At 39.8% G+C, this 21,593-nt stretch overlaps 2 protein-coding genes across 4 annotated transcripts in view; one reads left to right on the plus strand and one right to left on the minus strand.

Moving 5' to 3' along the window:
* LOC129047340 (disintegrin and metalloproteinase domain-containing protein 21) overlaps positions 1 to 2,019 on the plus strand; it is a 49,828-nt gene extending 47,809 nt beyond the window's left edge. For all 3 annotated transcript variants that reach the window (XR_010136988.1, XR_010136990.1, XR_010136989.1), the window contains one exon: positions 273 to 2,019. The gene's annotated coding sequence lies outside the window, so the exon portion shown is untranslated. The remainder of the gene's footprint in view (positions 1 to 272) is intronic.
* An 82-nt stretch (positions 2,020 to 2,101) lies between these two features.
* LOC129056871 (disintegrin and metalloproteinase domain-containing protein 20-like) lies at positions 2,102 to 6,164 on the minus strand. The gene has a single exon (XM_054546957.2). The coding sequence runs from the start codon at positions 6,162 to 6,164 to the stop codon at positions 4,509 to 4,511; it is 1,656 nt and encodes a 551-aa protein (XP_054402932.2). The 3' UTR covers positions 2,102 to 4,508.
* Positions 6,165 to 21,593: the final 15,429 nt, after the last annotated feature.

Genomic DNA, 21,593 nt, shown 5'->3' on the forward strand with positions numbered 1-21,593 from the left:
AGCATCTATTCTTCTAGACTGCTTAGAATGGCCTGCAGAAGGCAGGGCCAGAGTGCCAGCTCAGAAACAATATTCTGAAAGAATAGAATTGAGTGCCAGCCTTCACAATGCATTGTGTATATTAAGTCAGAGATTCCTACAAGGTGTTGTATATGCAATAGAAAGAATATATGGGGCCCAGGACCAAGGAAGAGAAGCTGGGTGGCCTCACTTATCATCACACTTGATGATCCACTGATCTGCTTCCCTCTCTGCAACTATCTGTTCTCTAGGCAGGTCCTGGTCCACAAAGAGAATGCATCTTTGCCAGGGGACCCAGTATAAGTTCCACAGACCTGCAAGCTGCCCTGAGGGCATCTGGGACATCTTCTGTTCAAGGACAAGCAGGTAAAAAGAAGAGTCATTTTGGCAGGAGTAATTGACCCTGGATAGCAGGGGGAGGTAAGGCTGCTGAGCCCCAGTAGAGGCATGGAGGATTATATGGAGAAACTAGGGGATTCACTTGGGAGCCACTTGGAACCACCCAACGCAATGGTAACTGTGAATGGATATGTGCAGCAGTGTTGACCTCCTGGGATGAAGGTGCAAAAGATTTAAAACAAACATTATAGCAAGTGCTCTGGGTCCTCCCTGACTCCCACTTTTGACCTTTTTCTTTTTCCTTCTTCTCTTTATTTTTTTAAAGTTAAAATAAAATTAATGTTATAAAGATGGGGTCTTGCTATGTTGCCCAAGCTGGTCTCAAAGTCCTGGGCTCAAGCATTCCTCCCACCTTGGCCTCCCAAAGTACCAGGATTACAGGCATGAGCAACCGTGCCCAGCGCCCTCTCCACAACCCTTTAAAAAACAACAACAACAACAACAAAAAACTATATACCTCTCACAGCCCATGGCTATCCAAAAACCCACAAGGTTTGTAAAGACAGTTCTCAGAATTATTGTTCTGTTGGTTATTAGACTCCAAAGAAGGGACAAGGAAATATGAATAGTCTCCATCTATGAGTTTTGGTTAAGGTGAACACTGATGGTAAAATTGAAAGGACAAGGACAGCTACCCAAAACATTCCCATCTTGTAAAAACCTTGACCCTGCTTCACTTGTGATATCACCTGGTCTTCAGGTACTCCCTCATGTAGTTCAATTGAATAAAGCCTTTAACCTCTGTCTGAGTCACTTAAAAATAACTGGTCTCAAGTGATATATATATATATATATGTATTCTTGGGTGGAGAGATAAGCCCTGCTCTTGGTCTCTGATTCTTTTCTTTTTTTCCCTCATTTAAATTTTTATTCTTGATTTCCAACTTTTATTTTAAGGTCAGTGGTACATGTGCAGGATAGGACATGCAGGTTCGTTACATAGGTGAACACTGTCACGGTGGTTTGCCGCACAGATCATCCCATCACCTGACTTTCTTTCCGAGCATGGTGGTTGCATGCTTTGACTTTTTTCTAGGTACCCTTTTGTCAGACTGAAGTCAGCATTTTCCTTCCGTCTTTCAGAGTTCTTTAGATGTGCAGAGTTTAGGCAACTTTCCTAAGGTGGGACAAGACTCTTCTATTATCTCAAATTTCTTCTACTATGGAAACTCCTATTCAACCCAAACACCTGGCCAGATCTGTGTAGACATATGGTCTGGTGCAGTGTTGATCGATCTGTTAAATTCTTAAGTGGCGTGATTTCATCAGGTATAAATTTGAAATGCACTGCCTTTGGTTACTTGGGGCATGTCGAACTTGTGCATTTTTGTGTCACCTTAGAAGAAAAGGGTAGCAGAATAGCTGACACTCCATGAATAACTTACTTTAATTGGTATGAAGAAACCAAGAAAAGAAATATTTTGAACAGTCTCTGGTCTTGAGTCCTGTTTTCAACAACTTCCATGGTCTTCCTTTCCCAAAGGCCTCCTCCCTTCTGTCTACCTCAGTTTATGCTTCTGATTCTCACCTCCCTTCTATCCCGATCCCTATCTTCTTAAAGTCCCCCTTGCTTCTTTTCTTCCACATCTCCAGCTCCCTCTTATTATTTGACCTGGAACATCACCTCTTGTTGGATATGACAAGCCTTAAAAACAAGGGAAAAGTTTTTAAAACACACCCAGACACACACACACACACACACACACACACACACAGTGTGTCACTCTTTCACTCAGCTGGAGTGCAGTGGTAGGATCATGACTCACTGTAACCTCCAGCTCCTGGTCTCAAGTGATCCTCCTGCCTCAGCCTCCCAAGAAGCTGGATCTATAGAGATACACTATCACACCTGGAAGATTTTTAAATTTTTTTTAGAGACAGGGTCTTGCTATCTTGCCCAGGTTGGTCTTGAACTCCTGGCCTCAAGTGATCTTCCTGCCTCAGCCTCCTGAGTAGCTAGGACCACAGGCACGTGACACCATGCCTAGCCAATTTCTTTATATTTTGTGTTGACAAGGTCTCACTATGTTGCCCAGGCTGGTCTTGAACTGATCCTCCCTCCTCAGACTCCTGAATTGCTAGGACTGCAGGTGTATGCCAACATGCCTGGGTATTTTTTTTTTTTGATAGTTTATAGAGACAGATTCTCACAATGTTGCCCAGGTTGGTCTCAAACTCCTGGCCTCGAGGAATCCTCCCACCTCAGGCCCCGAAATTGCTGGGATTATAGCCATGAGTCACTGTGCCCAACCTTAGTGCACTATTTCTGAAGTGATTCTTCCTGTTTCCCTTTAGGTAAGATTTTGTGTCTGTACATTTATCAGACTGTCAGTTCCATCCTGTAATTTATAGATAGGCTGGGCTTAGGCAATTCCTGGAGATTTAAAATATGATGTCCCATACCTTTAATTTCCAGAGAAATTGAGAAGTGATTTATCAGTGACTAATGACCCTTTCTGTAATAGTTTAACGGTAAAGACAAAAAGCCAGAGAAACTACATATGGGATTCCCCAGACTTAACACAATACAGAAATACTGAGAATAATGAAAATGATAGCAGACAGCAGGTACCAAGTGCCGAAAATGTTTCAGGCTTTTCTAAGTGCTTTCTTTTGATTGTCACAATGCTTTGGAAAAGTACATTTCAACTGGGAATGTAAAATGTGGACCTTGAAACTCTGAAATATTAAGACTGCCTATAATCACATAATCAGCAGTTGGTAGAACCACTGTTGAAATTCAAGGTGCCTATGACACAAAAGATTTTTAAAATCTTCCTACCGTATAACTGCCAAAGTAGCCTTTTATGTTTATTTGTTTAACACTAACAATAAAATGGACAAATAACAAACATCTCAAATGTAACCAATCAGAAAAAGACCTTAAGGCTGGGTGCGGTGACTAACGCCTGTAATCCCAGCACTTTGGGAGGCCGAGGCAGGTGAATCACTTGAGGCCAGGAGTTTGAGACCAGTCTGGCCAACATGGTGAAACCCTCTCTCTCCTAAAAATACAAAAATTAGTCAGGCGTGGTGGTGTGTGCCTGTAATCCCAGCTACTCAGGAGATTGAAGCAGGAGAATTGCTTGAACTCAGGAGGCAGAGGTTGCAGTGAGCCAAGATTGCACCACTGCATTCCATCCAGCCTGGCAGCCTGGGCGCCAGAGTGAGACCCTGTCTCAAAAAATAAGAAAAAGAAAAAGACCTTAAGAGTGTTAAAGCAAAGCAAATGTATATTAGTACAAACAGGATTTGCCACAGGGGTATCTAGAAAACATTAGACCTCAAATCTTAAATGAGTACAAGTCCTCTTGTTAGTGAATCTAGGAGTTTCTGCCATCATCTATAGAAGTACTGAGAATATGACCAGACATGAAGTGTTAAGTAAATTTAAACACACAAACCTTTTTAAATTGCCAAGTGATTTTATTTCAAGATGACATCAGAATTGCTAAAAGATGATGTAATTGTCAGAGTGACTATTGATTATATCTCCCAGTAAGTGTCAATGTAATTTACTCCATTGTGTGGGCTCTTTCTCTTTCTCTTCCCTAAAATTGTATTGCTTGTGAAAAGCCACCAAAGAGAAGCGAAACCACAAAAAGGATGTAACGAATACACATTAAAACTAGTGCTCGGTTTGTATTTACAAGTGTGCTGCCTGCAATACGATATTGCTTGTCAGGTGGAGGGCCACTATCTATACTACCCCCTTTTCCTCTCAGTTCACATGCTGGTGGTTGCCACCCATGCAGACAGTGACAATGTTTTTTGTTGTTACATACTCCTTTGTAATTGCATGTTTTAAGATCACACTCAAAATGCAGGTCTTGATAAAAAGTACAGTTGTGTTTAAGACAGTAGCTCCCTGGGCCACAGGTTGCACCATCCACTACCAGCCCCATTTCTGGCAAGTCTGTCCCCTGGTGTGCTTCATAGCCAAAGCATTTTTCTTCTTTTATGTCATATACTAATATATTACGAAATGTAGTGTGCTCACCTCCACCGGGAATGTGGCTGACACCGCTACAGTGCAACATTCCACAAAAAACATCATCTTCTTCACATGGAAAAGGTTTACTTCCCCCTCACCGAAGAATAACCCCACAGTTTCCAAATCGGTTACCAATCCTATTCAATTTTTGATAGCACGCTGGGGAACCGTCTTTCACTTGGTAGCCAAAAAGGGCTTGACAATGCATATCACGGTCACTGCAGTTTCCTCTTATACAAACAGATACTGCTGAACATGGGGTCCCATCCTGGATGTAGACGTCATTTGGACACTCTTCCTTTTTCCCATCACAGTATTCCGGTAGATCACATATACCACCCAAGTCTCTGCAAACCACTCCAGGGGCAGCATATTTACACTTATGGCAGCAAAGTCCTGTATTGCAAACACTGCCAAGAGAAAGGGTACAAGAGGTCTCACAACATCTATCACTGGCGCAGTCTTTAAGGGAGCCACAGTCACATTCTTCCCTCTGATTTTTGATCTTGTCTCCACAACGAGGAGCTACGTATGGAAAATTAGTGTATGGAACATTTGGAGGACTCAAACAAGGATCCCATTGATTAAACTTGTGTTGAATTACCTCATAAGAACAATTGCTCATCATATCATTAAGATCAGGAACAGGAGCCATGAGACAGTTGGTTCGTCGAAAACAATAACAACCAACAGAATCATGTCTCAAGCCCATGTTATGACCTAGTGCATGGGCTGTAACACATGCCCCCCTAAATAGGTGATACCTCATTAAATACACAAACATTGCTCCCCAGTTGGGGTTGCATATTCCATCAAAGTTGGCATAACACTCACTGTCTTCAAGTCGAGCTGATGTAAAAACAACTGAGGTATCATGTGAAATTTTTTGATACACCGTGTAATATTTCCACAAACCAAACTGATCTACAGCAACGTGGCCTGGCCTGCCAATTAATTTTACTGCATCCTTTTGATTCCATATGCACAAAAGACGTACATAGACATTTAAATAAACTGGTTTGAAAATGGTATGTATGATGCTGTTAATAATCACTACATTCTCTATTACGTGTGACATATTAGGGTTGCGCATGAATAATCCATGAGTAACCGTGTAGTGAAGTTTCAAGTTTTTTCTATGATGCCTCCACAAATAAACGTGGCCTGCTCTGGCAGTTTCAGCCAGTTTTACCTTTTCAGATTCTTGATCTATCTCTTCCCCTTCGGTCTTACATCTACTAACCTCTCCTGGTCTTTCTTCTGACACAAGCAGAGATACTACATGCTCAAATTTGGAAGAAGCCTCCAGGGGTTTGATTTCGTAAGTCAAGTCATCCACCTGCAGCAAGCCATGCAGACCTCCACGGCAGGTGTCCAATGTGGCCACAGACCCAGGAACCCCTTCCAGGTAGCAGTCATAGTAACAGTCTTGTGGGACAAAAGGGTAGTTCTCCTGCATGGCCCCTTGGTCATTATCAGTAAAAACAGGTAAATGTCTGGGCATCATGTTCTTCTTGAGCTTCATGTAAATCACGTGTCTTCGGCCCCGGAAACGCATGCTGTAAGAGAGCTGGTCTGGCATCTCAATTCCACCCCTCTTGTGAGGCACTTTCTTGGGGATCACAATTTCTGAGGAAGTGAAGCGCCATCCTGGTGGGTCATGAAAACAATAGACCTGGGACAAGAGTGCCCAGAGGACAGGCAGCCAGAGAGCACCTGTCAAGGGGTCCTGGACCCAGGCAGGTCCCATGAATAAGGAAGCCTTTGACCAAAGAAAAGGCAGTCAAATGGGAGGCAGGAAGAGGACTCCTCAGTCTTCAGCCTTCTCCTCAGGGCAGTTATGAGGAAAGCAGAGTGAGTCTGCAGACTTGGAACCCCCTGATAGGTGAGAGGTAAGGGTTAGGCTGTTACATAACAATGGTGTGCTCATCAGGGGAGGCTGTTTTCAGTGAGCTGGAGACCTAGGCCAGGGGGCAAAGGAAGAGAAAAAAATGGCAGGAATTGAGAATAGCAGTGTATAACTGAGCTGAAATGTCCCTTGTCCTCTAAGGGAAGTCATAAGTGGGATTTGATGAGTAAGTGGGTTTGATGCAAGTTTATGACACTTAAGGACATTTTTCTCAAACCTAAATGAGGGAAGGATTCAACATGTAATTAAAAGAGGGAAGCGTATACAATGATAAGGAAAGTAGAAACTTCTTAAAAGAATTTTGAAGATAGACTTAGAGGTTATGGAAATCAAATGGAGTTGAGGGTAATGGATGGACTGGAGAATAAAATGTTATGAGAAAAATTAGGGTGTGTAACTATAATTTCTTATCAAGTTAAACATATACCTACGCTATGATCCAGCAATTCCAGTCCTAGGAACTTACCACATAGTCTTGTCTATGAATGTTCATAGCAGTATTATTCATAAATGTATTCTACAATCTGGAAACCAAGAACCAGTCCTTGATAGGTGAATGGATAAACAAACTGATATATTCATTCATTGAAATACTCCTCTGTTATAACATGAACAAACTTCTGAAACATGCAAGATCATGGTTGAATTTCAAAGAAATTATGAGACAAAGAAGCCAGACCAAATGGAGTAGTTTATGTTTTAATTTGTATGAAGTTCTAGGATACTTCATATTAATCTATGGAAATAGAAATGTAATTATTAGTTTCTAGATATGTGAGCAGGGGAATGGGGCATAAAAGGACCTTCCTGGAAAAAGGTAAAGTATCAGTCAAATATCTTGATTGCAATGGTGATTTCAAATAAAAGCTCATCAAGCTGCACCCTTAAAATCTGTGTATTTTATCATAAGCTAAGTACACCTCAACAGTTAATTTTCTATAAAAGATCTGACTTTAGCTTCTTTCTGACTCAATCCAGAATTAGCACATCATGAAATTATCTCAGAAACCATCTCCCTTTCCTTTTCAAAAATAGTTTTAACATAGAATTGCATGAAAACAGACTCAATTTGGTATAAGGAAGTTACCTACAGCAGCTTACCTCATTTATTTTTCTCCTCTTATGAGTCATACCTTTTAGTTGGGAGGATTTATACAAGGTAATATTTAGAAAAGAAGAATATATTAATATTTAAATGTGTGCAACATTGAAAGATTTGTTTTAAATTCAGTGCAGTCGGAAATACTTTAAAAGTACAAGAATGAGTTGATCTCAGCCTGAAATAAACTGGCCACAATAAAAAAAAAAAATTTCTAGAAGAAAGTAATGTAATAAAAGTAGAAAGAGGAATAAAAGTAATTGTAATGGTAAGAATTATAAAATGTACTAATTTATACATTATATGTATATTAAGAATTATTGAAAAGTAGGAACAGATAAAAAGAGTTGAGCCCTTTGGGGAGGAGTAATATCTAGTTATCCATTTATTATTTGACATGACGGGAAATTTTGACTGAAATCTGTAAGAATGGGGATGACATGAGGGAAGTGATATTAGAAAGATAATTAGGCTGCTTTTTATATTCAGGTACTGTTTTCAGCAAACTGTCAAACCGTTTTTGTCCTCTGCTCTCACACTGCAACAACAATCAACACTAAAGAAGACTTCTGTGACCAAAAGTGTTTTTGTTTTTTTTTTCACACACACCAAGCAGCAGATACCAGGTGTGTGTCCTTCAAATCAATTCTGACACCATCTACCTGGGTATAGCGTCAGATTCCCCAGGTTAGGCGTCCAGTCCCCAGCTTCAGCTACCAGTCACATGTGTAGGCCTCCAGAACGTCTGATCAACAAGCTTCAATTTGGGGTTCCCATGACTCCTTTTTGCAGTTTGGTTAATTTGTTGGAATGGAACTTAGGAAAACACTTACGCTTACCCAGTTATTATAAAGGGTATTATATAGGATACAGAAGAAGAGATGCATAGGGTGAGGTATGGTGCAAGGGGCACAGAGCTTCCATGCCCTCCTTGTGCACAATCATCAAGGAGCCCCCACATGCCCAGCTATCCAGAAGTTCTCTGAACCCTACCCTTTTGAGTTTGTATGGACGCTTCATTACATAGGCATGATTGACAACCACACAGAAATGTGATTGGAAAAACTGCGTGGTTTAAACCCAGCAAGGCCTGTCTGTTCAGTCTTGGCCTCTGTGTTTATCATTCTTCCTTTAGGATATTGGGCAGGACCCCCTCTGGAATGAGGGTCTTCCGCCCCATAATCAGATTAGTCCTGCCTTGGATAGGTGAAAAAGGACAGGAAAAGGTCAGAGAGAGAGAGAGGGATTCTGTTTCTTCAGGTCTGTTTCTGAGGCCTAAAGCACTCCAACATTAATTATAACAAAACTATAACAAGGTTGTGGGCGTTGTAAGCCAGGAACTATGGATGAAAACCTATGTGTGTATGTGTGTGTGTGTGTGTGTGTGTGTGTATATAAAATCATAATATCACAGATACTGAAAAGATACAGCCAGGAAACCCCCTAGTCACAATGTTGTATAAATTAGCAGATTATTTCAATGATGTGAAGAGGACTGTTTGGGGGTACAGAGAAGTTCTAGAAATGAGTTATGTTTGAGTAATCGTTTGTGTGTGTGTGTATTGTGTTTAGTCTTTTAAAAATCTTCTTGAATTTAGTTCTATCTTTGTGTGTCTCATCTGGCTTTTCATGAATTAGTATGTATTATTTTTGAAATCATAGATGTTTTCAAAAGTTTTAAGCGAAAGTGACATCAGTAAAATATCAGGCTGGAAAATTGCAAGCTCTCCTTCCCCCACAGAAACATTGAAAAAGAAAAAAACCTAGAAATTCAGCTATCTGAATCAACTGTGTAAGAGCTTTGGAAAAAATTTCAAAGCTTTACAACAAACAAACAAACAGACATCAAGAAAATGCCATCTTCAAAATACTCCAATAATTAAAGAAACCTTTGCCAAAACATTAGTTAATGCAAGCTAAAGGAACAGCATCTTTACTGAGCATACACAACCAGACAGTCTTGACTAAATTTGTTTGGAAAAATATCTAAACAAATGCCTTATATCCTTCAACAATTAAACTTTTCAAAAGCATTACCGGAAGGAATGAGAATATGTTCTCAGTTACCACATTATAATAATCAAATACCCTATTGTCATGAACAACAAAAAGTACAAAGTATACAAAGAAACAGTAAGACATGGCTTATTCAAAAGAACAAAATAATTGACAGAAATCATCCCCAGTAGAACCTAGACATCAGACTTACTAGACTAAGTCCATAAAACAACTGTTTGAAGTATAGTCAAAGAGCTAAGGGAAAACATGGACAAAAATAAAAACAACCCAGAAGAATCAGAAAACTAATATATGAACAAAATGAGCATTTTTAACAAAGAAAATTACAAAAAGGGAATAAATGAAAATTCTGGATTGGAAAGGCACAGTAACTACAATGAAAAATGTAGTAGGGTTGCTCAACAGCAGATTTGTTCAAAGAGGAAAAAAGTCTTCTTTTCTTGAAAATACTTGAAGATAGGACAATTGAACTTATCTGATCTCAGTAGAAGAAACAAGAAGGAATGAAGAAATGTACACAGAACATAAAGAAATAGTGAAATACCATCAAGCTAAACAACATGTGCATTATGGGAGTCTTAGATGGAGAGGAAAATCCAGGCTGAGAATTTTCTAAGTCTTTATGCTCTGCTTCCCTTTTAGTGATAAACTCTGTCTTTAAATTCTTTCTTTCTTCTAGCATTTACTCTAAGCAGTTGATAGAAGCCATACAGATTATTTTATTAATATTTTGCTTAGATATTTCTATGGCCAGATGTCTATACATATATATTATGTATTACTTTTATTTTGTTGTTTTTTATATATGTCTTTTTTATATATATGTGTGTGTGTGTGTATGTGTGTATGTGTATAACAGAAATATCTAAGCAAAATATTAATAAAATATTTTTGCCTATATATTCATGTGTACATATATACCGTATATATGTAGTCTATCTATCTACCATCTATCTATCATTTGATTGTTTTGTTTTTTGTAGAGACGAAGTCTCACTATATTGCTCAGGCTGGTCTTGAACTCCTGGCTCAAGAAATTCTTCTGCCTCAGGCTCTTAAAGTGCTGGGATTATAAACATGAGCCACCAGGCCTGGCCAGGGCATTGCTTCATTGCTTTTTAATTATTTTTCCCACAACGTCCTCTGTCATGAGGATAATTCAGCCAAGATTATTGCCACTTTATAACAAGGATGACCTTACCTTCAGTTTCTAATAAGATATTCCTCATTTCCATCTGAGACCTCATCAGAAAGGCCTTTATTGTCCATATTTCTGCCAATATTCTGTTCACAAGCTCTTAATCTTTAAGACTTAGGCTAGAGATAGGCAGGAACAAACCAAACTCAAAATTGGCAGAAGGAAGGAAATGATAAAGCTCAGAGAAGAAATAAACAAAAAAAGACGAATAAAATAAAGATCAATGAAATGAAGAGCTGGTTTAAAAAACAAAATCCAAAAGCCTTTATCTAGACTAAGAAAAAAAGAGAGAGAAGGCTGAAATAAATAAAATACAGATGAAAAGGAGATGTTACAACTGGTAGTACAGGAATACAAAGGGTCATAAGAGACTATTATGACAACAAATTTCATAACACAGAAGAAAGGGATCAATTCCTGGACAGATATCACCTACCAACATTAAATTATGAAGAAATAGAAAATTTGAACAGACCAGTGATGAGTGAGGAAATTGAATCAGTAATACATGAGCGAGGAAACTGAATCAGTAATAAAAAGTCTTTCACCAAAGAAAAGCTCAGGAACTAATGGCTTCAGTGCTGAATTCTACAAACATTTGAAGAGCTAATGCCTATTCTCCTCAAACTATTCCAGAAAACTGAAAAGGAAGGAGTATTGCCAAACTAGTTTTACCAGGCCACTACTGCCCTGATTCCAAAACCAAACAACAACACAGCAACAACAACAAAAACAACAGGTCAACAAAAACTCCTTGATGATGTACATGCAAAAATTCTTAGTAAGGTGTTAGCAATCCAAATCCAACAGCATATTAAAAAGACTATTCAATATGATCAAGTGGGATTAATGCCAGTGTTGCAAGATGATTTAGCATACACAAATCAACAAATGCACTACACCACATTACAAGAAAGAGTGACAGAAACCATGTGATATTTTAATAGATGCAGAAAATAATTTGACAAGATTCAACATCCTTTCATGACAAAATTTCTCAACAAATTAGGTATAGAGTTATGCACCTAAACACAATAAAGACCATATATGACAAACTCCCAGCGAACATCATAGTGAACAGGGAAAAGCTCAGGAACCAAATAAGAAGGCCCACTTTCAATATTGTACTGGAAGTCCTAGCCAGATCAACTAGGTAAGAGAAAGAAGTAAAAGGCATCCAAATTGGAAAAGAGGAAGTCAAATTGGTCCTGTTTGCAGATGACTTGATTTTGTATAGAGAAAACCCTAAAGACTCCACCAAAAAACCTCTAGTAATAATAAATAAATTCAATGAAAAGTTACAGGCTACAAAATCAACATAAAAATTATTACCATTTCAATATGCTAATAGTGAACTATCTTAAAAAGAAATCAAGAAAACAATTTTATTTACAATCGCAACAACAACAACAAACTCCTAGGAATAAACATAACCATGCAGGTGAAAGAGTTCTACACTGAAAACTATAAAACTTTGATGAAAGAAATTGAAGATGATACAGATAAGTAGAAGTGTTCATAGACTGGAAGAATTTATATTTTTAAAATGGCCATACTACCCAAAGCAATGAGATTTAATACAATCCCTATCAAAATACCAATGACATTCTTCACAGATAAAGAAAAAACAAACCATAAAATTTATGTGAAATCATAAAAGATTCCACTGGAGTGTGAAGCTGGAGGCCTCACACTACCTGGCTTGAAAATATATTACAAAGCTATTGTAACCAAAACATCATGGTTGTGACATAGAAACTGATCCATAGACCAATAGAATAGAATGTAAAACCCAGAAACAAATCAACAACCCTGATCCTTGACAAAGGTGCCAAGGACACACATTGGAGAAAAGACAGTCTCTTTAATAAATGATGCTAGCAAAATTGGATATTCATATGCAGAAGAATGAGACCAGATCCCTAACTCTCACCATATACAAAAATGAACTTAAAATGGATTAAAATTTTAAATATAGAACACAAAAACTATGAAACTAGTAGAAGAAAACATAAAGAAAATGCTTCCCAATATTGGGCTGAATTTTTCAAGAATTTTGAAAAATAAGACCTCAAAAGCACAGGCAAAAAAAGCAAAGATACACAAACGGGATTATATCAAACTAAAATACTTTTGCACTACAAAAGAAACTACTAACAGAATGAGGAGACAACCTGCAGAATGTAAAAAAATTTTAAGACTATTTATCTGACAAGAGGTTAATATACAGAATATATAAAGAACTTAACCAATTCAACAGCTAAAAACCAAATACCTCAACCTAATAAAGGGCAAAAAGACCTGAATAGACATTTTTAAAAAGAAGATATACAAATGGTCAATAGGTATATGAAAAAATGCTCAACATCACTAATCATCAGAGAAATGCAAATCAAAACCAAAGGGAGATAACGCCTCACTTCAGCTAGGATGGCTATTATCAAAAAGATTTTTTTTAAATGCTGGCAAGGATAGAGAGAAAGAATACTCATATGCTGTTGGTGGGAATGTAAAGTAGTATAGCCATTATGGAAAATCGTATGGAGGTTCCTCAGAAAAAAAGTAAAAATACAACTACCATATGACCTCACAATCCCACTGCTGAGTTTATACCCAGAATAAAGGAAATCAGTATGTTGAAGAGATATCTGCACTCTCATGTTTATTGCAGCACTATTCACAATAGCCAAGATATGAAACATATCTAAGTGTCCATCAATGGATGAATGGACATTGAAAATGTGGTATATATACACAATGGGACACTATTCAGCCATAAAACGGAATGAAATCCTATGATTTGAGACAACATGAATGAACCTGGAGGAGATCATGATACATGAAATAAGCCAGACACAGAAAAGACAACCACTGCATGATCGCACTCATACATGGAATCTGTTTTTTTAAGCTGATATCATAGAAGCAAAGAATAGAACAGTGGTTACCAAAGACTTCAGACGGAGGAAAAGAGGAGGATAGGAGAAGTTGGTCAATGGGTACGAAGTTACAATTAGATAGAAGGAGTAAATTCTGGTGTTCTATTGCACAGTATCGTGACTATGGTTGACATTAAAATATTGTATACTACAAAATAGCTAGAAGAGAGGCTTTTGAAGGTTCTCACCTTAAGGAATGTAAATGCATGAGGTGATACATACACTGACTACCCAGATTGGATCATTATACAACATAGATATGTATCAAAACATTAAATTGTACCCCATACATATATACAATTACAACATTTCAATTAAATAAATAAATAACTTTTTAAAAGAACTTTAAAACTTCTGGAAACTAATATAGGAGAAAACGTATATGACTTTGGGTTTGGCAATGAGTTTTATATACCATACAAAAAGCATGAATGTTCCTTGAATGAACAAAATGATCATTTGGACTTTTTTAAAATGAAAAACTTCAGTTCTGTAAAAGGCACTGTTAAGAGAATGGAAAGGCAAGCCATGAACTGGAAGAAAATATTTGCAAAGCACATATCTGATGAAACATTTGTTTCATCAGAAACAAATATAGAATATAGATAGAAACAGAATATAGATAGAACTCTTAAAACTCAACAGTAAGAAGAAACAACCCATTAAGTAATAAGTAAAAAATCTGAACATATACTTCACCAAAGAAGATATACAGATAACAAATAAGCATATTTATGGATGCTCAACATCACATATCATTAGGGAATTGCAAATTAAAACCTCAACGAGATACCACCACACATAATTTATTAGAATAGCTACAATCTAAAACACCAACAACACGAAATGATGGTAGGGTTGTGGAGCAACAGAAACTCTCTCCTTCATTGCTGGCGGGAATGCAAAATGATACAGCCAATTTGGAAGGCATTTTGGCAGTTTCTTACTAAGCTAAACATTGTCTTACCATATAATCCAGTTATCACACTCCTAGGTATTTACACAAATGTATTGAAAACTTGTCCACAAAAATCTGTGTACATATATCTATAGCTGATTTACTCAAAAATTGAAAGCAACAAAGATATCCTTGAATAGGTGTAAAGCTGACATACTTTTATGTTTCCAATGTTGTAAAAGGTGATTCTATAGAGATTAAAAATATCAGTGGCTTCCAGAGTTGGGGGGGCAGTGTTAAAGAGATGGAATGAATAGCTGGCACACACGGGATTTTTATGGAGTGAAACTATTCTGTATTATGCTGCAATGGTAGATACATGACATGTGTTTTTCAAATCCATAGAAATGTACAACACAAAGGGTGAACCTCAATGTAAACTATGAATTGAGTTAGTAACAATGTATTGATATTGATTCATCAATTGTATCAACTGTACCTACCAATGCAAGATATTAATAATAGGGGAGAATGTGGGTAGGGGAGACAGGAAGTAAATGGAAGCTTCCTGTACTTTCTATTCAGTTTTTCTGTAAGCCTAACAATTCTCCAAAAAATAAAGTATATTAATTTAAAAAATTAAAAAATAACCCAATGTGAAAGCAGGAGCAGAGGTGGAGCAATATGGTGGAACAGAAGGCTCTACCGATTGTCACCCCTGCAAGAACACCAATTTAACAACTATCTACACAGAAAAAAAAAAAAAACCTTCATAAGAACCAAAAATCACGAGAGCACTCCTAGTACCTGGTTTTATCTTCATATCACTTTGTATCCCTGAAAGAAGGACCGAAGAAATAGAAAAAAACAGTCTTGAATTCCCGACACCACCACTCCTGCCCCAGGCAACTGTAGTGGGGTGCAGAGAGCATCTCTGGATGCTGAGGGAGAGAGAGCACAGCAATTGGAGGGATTAAACTCAGTGCTGTCCTGTTAAAGCAGAAAGGAAAATCAGACTGAACTCAGCTGACACTTGCCCATAGAGGGAGCATTTAAATAAGCCCTAGCCAGAGGGGAATTGCTAGTCCCAGCAGTCTGTACTTGAGTACCTGCAAACCTCACCACTGGGGGCTACAGTGCTGTATGTCTCTAAGTAAACTTGAAAGGCAGTATAGGCTATAAGGACTGCAACTCTAAGATAAGTCCTAGCACTGAACTAGGCCCAGAGTCAGTGGACTGGGTTGGCGGGGAGGGGGGGTGTTGGGGACACGTGACCAACTGAGACACCAGCCAGGGTGGCTAGGGGAGTGCTGGCATCACTCCTCCTCTAAAATCAGACTTCACAGCTTGCAAGACACCTGGTTGTCCTTCCTTCCACTTGAGGAGAGGAGTGGGAAGAATGGGGAGGACTGGTTTTGCAACTTGGATATCAGCTCAGCCACAGCAGGATAGGGCACTGGCCAGAGTCATGAGGCCCCCGTTTCAGGCCCTAGCTCTTGGACAACATTTCTAGACACATCCTGGGCCAGAAGGAAACCTGCTGCCTTGAAGAAAAGGGCCCAGACATGGAAGCATTCATCACCTGCTAACTACAGAGCCCTTAAGCCCTGAATAACCAGCAGCAATACCCAGGTACTATGTCAAGAATTTTGGGTGAGCCTCTGAGACTTCCCAGCTTCAGGTGAGACATAGCACATTACCAGTTGTGGCGGCTATTGGGAGAAACTCCTTCTGCTTGAAAAAAGCAGAGGGAAAAGTAAAGGGGAGTTTGTCTTCTACCTTAAGTATCAGCATGGCCACAGAGAAGTAGAGCACCAAGTGGGCTCTTGAGGTCCTTGATTCCAGGACTGGATTCTTGGATGGCATTTCTGGACCTGCCCTGGGCTGGAGGGGAGCCTACTGAAGGGTGAGTCCCAGGCCAGGCAGCATTCACCACAGCTGACTTAAGAGCCCTTGAGCCTTAAGGGAACGTTACCAGTAGTCTGGCAGTACTCCTTGTGGCGTGTGATGGTGGTGGCTATGGAGTGAGGCTCCCCTGCCTTTGGAAAGGGGAGGGAATAGTGAAAAAGATTGCATCTTGTAGTTTGAGTCCCAGCTCAGCTGCAGTAAAATAGAACACCAGGTAGGCTGCTAAAGCTTTTGACTCTAGTCCTCAACTCCCAGAGAGCATCTCTGGACCCACCTGGGGTTTTGAGGAACTTGCTTCCTGAAGTAAAAAAAAAACACAGGCCTGGGTGGCTTTTCCACCTGCTAATTGTACAGTCCCAGGACCTTGTGTAAACACAGACAGTAGCAAGGGATTGGTTACAGCAGGCCTTGGGTGAGACCCAGTGCTGTTCTGGCTGCACATCTGACCCAACAAAGTCATAGTGGTGGTGGCCACAGGGGTGCTTGTGTCACTTCACTTCCAAGCCTCAACTCTTGCCCTTTGTGCACCTACAGGCTTAACATCACATAGAAGTCTTGGTAGCTTCCAGTGTGCACCCTCTGGAGCAGTGATCTGAGACATATCTGGGGCTCTTTTAGCCACAACTGGAGCTGGAGTGGCTGGAATGCAGGGAGCAGTATCCTTAGGTGGCACAGGGCAGTGAGGCCTGAGGACTGAGGCCCAGCCCATGAAACCATTTTTCCCTCCTAGATTTCTGGGCCTGTGATGGGAGGGGCTGCCGTGAAGGTCTCTGAAATGCCCTGGAGGCATTTTCCCCATTATCTTGGCTATGAACATTTGGCTCCTCTTTACTTAGGCAAATTTCTGCAGCCAGCTTGGGCTTAAATTCCCCCCCTGAAAGTGAGTTTTTCTTTTCTACCACATAGCCAGGCTGCAATTTTCCACACTTTCATGCTCTGCTTCCTTTTAAATATAAGTTCAAATTTCAATTCATTTCGGTGCTTATGCAAATGAGCATATGCTTTTAGAAGCAGCCAGGCCACAGCTTGAATGCTTTGTTACTTAGAAATTTCTTCCACCTGGCCGGACATGGTGGCTCATGCCTATAATCTCAGCACTTTGGGAGGCTAAGGTGGGTAGGTCACTTTGAGCTCAGGAGTTTGAGACCAGCCTGGGCAACACAGCAAAATCCTTTCTCTATAAAGAATATAAAAATTAGCTCTGTGTGATGGTGTGAACCTGTAGGCCCAGCTACTTGGGAGGCTGAGGCTGGAGAATTGCTTGAGCCTGGGAAGCAGAGGTTGCAGTGACTGAGATCACGCAACTGCATGCTAGCCTGGGTGACAGAGTGAGACCCTGTCATAAAAAAAATTTCTTTTGCCAGATAACCTAAATCATCTCTGTCAAGTTCAAAGTTCCACAGATCTCTAGAGCAGGGGCATAATGCCACCAGTCTCTTTGCTAAAGCAGAACAAGAGTGACTTTTATCCCAGTTCCCAATAAGTTCCTCATCTCCATTTGAGACCTCCTTAGTCCAGACTTCACTGTCCATATCTGTATTAGTCCATTCTTACACTACTATAAAGATAAAACCTGAGACTAGGTAATTTATAAAGGAAAGAGGTTTAATTGACTCACAGTTCTGCAGGCTTAGCAGGAAGCATGGTTAGGAGGCCTCAGGAAACTTACAATCAGGACTAAGGGAAAGCAAGCACATCTTACATGGTGGCAGGCAAGAAGCGTGAGAGCAGTGGAAACATCTACTTATAAAACCATCAGATCTCGTGAGAACTCACTATCATGAGAAGCGCATGGGGGAACCACCCCATCATCCAATCACCTCCCATTAGGTCCTTTCCTCAACACATGGGGATTACAATTTGGATTACAATTCAAGATAAGATTTGGGTGGGGACACAGAACCAAACCATATCATTCTGCCCCATCCTCTCCCAAATCTCATGTCCTAACATTCCAAAACCAATCATGCCTTCCCAACAATCCTCCGAAGTCTTAATTCATTCCAGCATTAACTCAAAAGTCCAAATCCATAGTCTCATCTTGTGAAACCAAGAACAAGTTAGTTACTTCCAAGATACAGTGGGGGTACAGGCATTGGTTAAATGTTCCCATTCCAAATGAGAGAAATTGGCCAAACTAAAGGAGCTACAAGACCCATACAAGTTCAAAACCCAGAGTGTCTGTGGCTTTTTCAGGTATACAGTGCAAACTGTCAGTGGGTCTGGGATCTGGAGGATGGTGGCCCTCTTCTCACAGCTGCACTAGGAAGTGCCGCAGTGGGGACTCTGATGGGGGCTGCAACCCCACATTTCTCTTCTGCATTGACCTAGCAGAGGGTCTCCATGAGGGCTCCACCCCTGCAGCAACTTCTGGCTGGACTTCCAGGCATTTCCATACATCCTCTCAAATATAGTTGGAGGTTCCCAAACCTCAGCTCTTGCCTTCTGTGCATCCACAGGCCCAACACCATGTGGAAATTGCCAAGGCTTGGGGCTTGCACCCTCTGAAGCAATGCTAAGCTATACCTTGGCCCCTTTTAGCCACCGCTAAGGCTGGAGTGCCTGGGACATGGAGCACCAAGTCCTGAGGCTGCACAAAACAGCAGGTCCCTGGCCTGGCCCACAAAACCATTTTTCCCTCTTAGGCCTCCAGGCCTGTGATGGGAGAAGCTTCCCAGTAGGTCTCTGACATGCCTTGGAGACATTTTCCCCATTGTCTTGGCTATGAGCATTTGGCTCCTCATTACTTGTGCAAATTTCTGCAGCCATCTTGACTTTCTTCCCAGAAAATGGGTTTTACTTTTATACCACATGGTCAGACTGCAAATTTTCCAAACTTTTATGTTCTGATTTCCTTTTAAACATAAGTTCCTCATCTCCATCTGAGACCAGCTCAACCTGGACTTCATTGTCCATATCACTATCAGCATTTTGGTCAAAACCATTCAGTAAGTCTCTAGGAAGCTCCAAACTTTCCCACATCTTCCTGTCTTCTTCTCAGCTCTCCAAACTTTCCAACCTCTGCCCATTGCCCAGTTCCAAAGTTGCTTCCACACTTTCAGGTTATCTTTATAGCAGTACCCTATCCTACCAGTACCCATTTTCTGTATTAGTCCATTCTCCCATTGCTTTAAAGATACTACCTGAGACTGGGTAATTTATAAAGGAAAGAGGTTTAATTCAGTCACAGTTCTGCAGGATTAATAGGAAGCATGGATAGGAGGCCTTAGGAAACTTACAATCATGGCAGAAGGGGAAGGGGAAGCAAGCATATCTTACATGGGGGCAGGTGAGAGATGCAAGAGCAGGGGAAGCTTCTACTTATAGAACCATCAAGTCTTGTGAGAACTCACTCACTATTATGAGAACAAGATTGAACCATGGGCCAGGCATGGTGGTTCATGCTTGTACTTTGAGAGGCCAAGGTGGGTGGATCACTTGAGGCCAGGAGTTCGAGACCAGCCTGGCCAACATGGTGAAACCCTGACTCTACTATAGTAAAGTACAAAAAATTAGCCAGGCATGGTGGCACGTGCCTTTAATCCCAACTACTTGGGTGGCTGAGGCACAATAATTGCTTGAGCCTAGGAGGTGGAGGTTGCAGTGAGCTGAGACCACACCACTGCACTCCTGCCTGAGCAACAGAGTGAGACTCTGTCTCAAAAAAAAACAAATTGAACCATGAATAAACCCAAAACCTGTCCAGAACAAAACCAAGTAATGAGATTGAAGCTGTAATAAAAAGTCTCCCAGTAAAGAAAAACCTGGCACTCAAGGGTGTCACTGCTGAATTATACCAAACATTAAAGAAGAACTAATACCAATCCTACTCAAACTATTCTGAAAAGTAGAGGAGAAGAGAATACTTCTAGACTCTTTCTATAATGCCAGTATTACCCTGATACCAAAGACACATTAAAAAAAAAAAAACACTACCGGCAAATATCTCTGATAAATATTGGTGCAAAAATCATCAACAAAATACTAGCAAACCTAATTCAACAGTACATTAGAAAAATCATTCATCATGACCAAGGGGGATTTATGTCTGGGATGCAAGGACAGTCCAATACATGCACAACAATCAATGTGATACATCATCAGATCAGTAGAATGAAGGATGAAAACCATATGATCATTTCAATTGATGCTAAAAAAGCATTTGATAAAATTTAATATCCCTTCATAATAAAAACTCAAAAAACTAGGTATAGAAGGAACATACCTCAACATAATAAAAGCCATATATGACAGACTCACAGCTAGTATCATATTGAATGGGAAAAGTCAGAAAGCCTTTCCTCTAAGGTCTAGAACATGACAAGGATACCCACTTTCACCATTGTTATTCAATATAGTACTGGAAGTCCTAGCTAGAGCAACCAGACAAGAGAAGGAAAGAAAGGGCATCCAAATTGAAATGGAAGAAGTCAAATGATCCTCGTTTACAGATGATATAATTTTATATTTGGAAAAACCTAAAGACTCCACAATAAAACTGTTGGAACTGATAAACAAATTCAGTAAAATTGCAGAATACAAAATCAACATCCAAAAATCTGTAGCATTTCTATATGCCAACAGTGAACAATCTGAAAAAGAAATTTACTAAGTAATTCCATTTGCAGTAGCAACAAAAATTTAACTACCTAGGAATTAATCAAAGAAATGAAAGATGTCTATAATGAAAACTATAAAGCACTGATGAAATAAATTGATGAGGACACCAAAAAATAGAAAATATTCCATGTTTATGAATTGAAAGAATCAACATAGTTAAAATGTGCATAGTACCCAAAGGAATCTCCAGACTCAGTGCAATGCCTATCAAAATACCAATAAGATTCTTCACAGAAATAAAAAAATCATAAAATTTATATGGAATTTATATTTTTATCACCTATGAAGATTCTTCACAGGAAAAAAAAAAGGTAGGATGCAGGGGATCATGCCTGTAATGCCAGCACTTCGAGAAGCTGAGGTGAGTGAATTGCTTGAGCTCAGAAGTTTGAAACCAGCCTGGGCAACATGGCAAAACCCTGTCTCTACAAAAAACTACAAAAATTAGCCAGGTGTGGTGGCATGCACCTGTAGTCCCAGCTACTCAGGAAGCTGAGGTGGGAGGATGGCTTGAGCCTGGGAAGCAGAGGTTGCAGTGAGCCAGGATCGCACCACTGAACTCCAGCGTGGGTGACAGAGCAAGACCCTG

Source organism: Pongo abelii, chromosome 15 (genome assembly GCF_028885655.2).
Source record: "Pongo abelii isolate AG06213 chromosome 15, NHGRI_mPonAbe1-v2.0_pri, whole genome shotgun sequence".
NCBI lineage: Eukaryota > Metazoa > Chordata > Mammalia > Primates > Hominidae > Pongo > Pongo abelii.

Excerpts from the sequence above, each read along its gene's own strand:
- LOC129056871 (XM_054546957.2), bottom strand. The coding sequence starts at position 6,164 with ATGGGACCTGCCTGGGTCCAGGACCCCTTGACAGGTGCTCTCTGGCTG.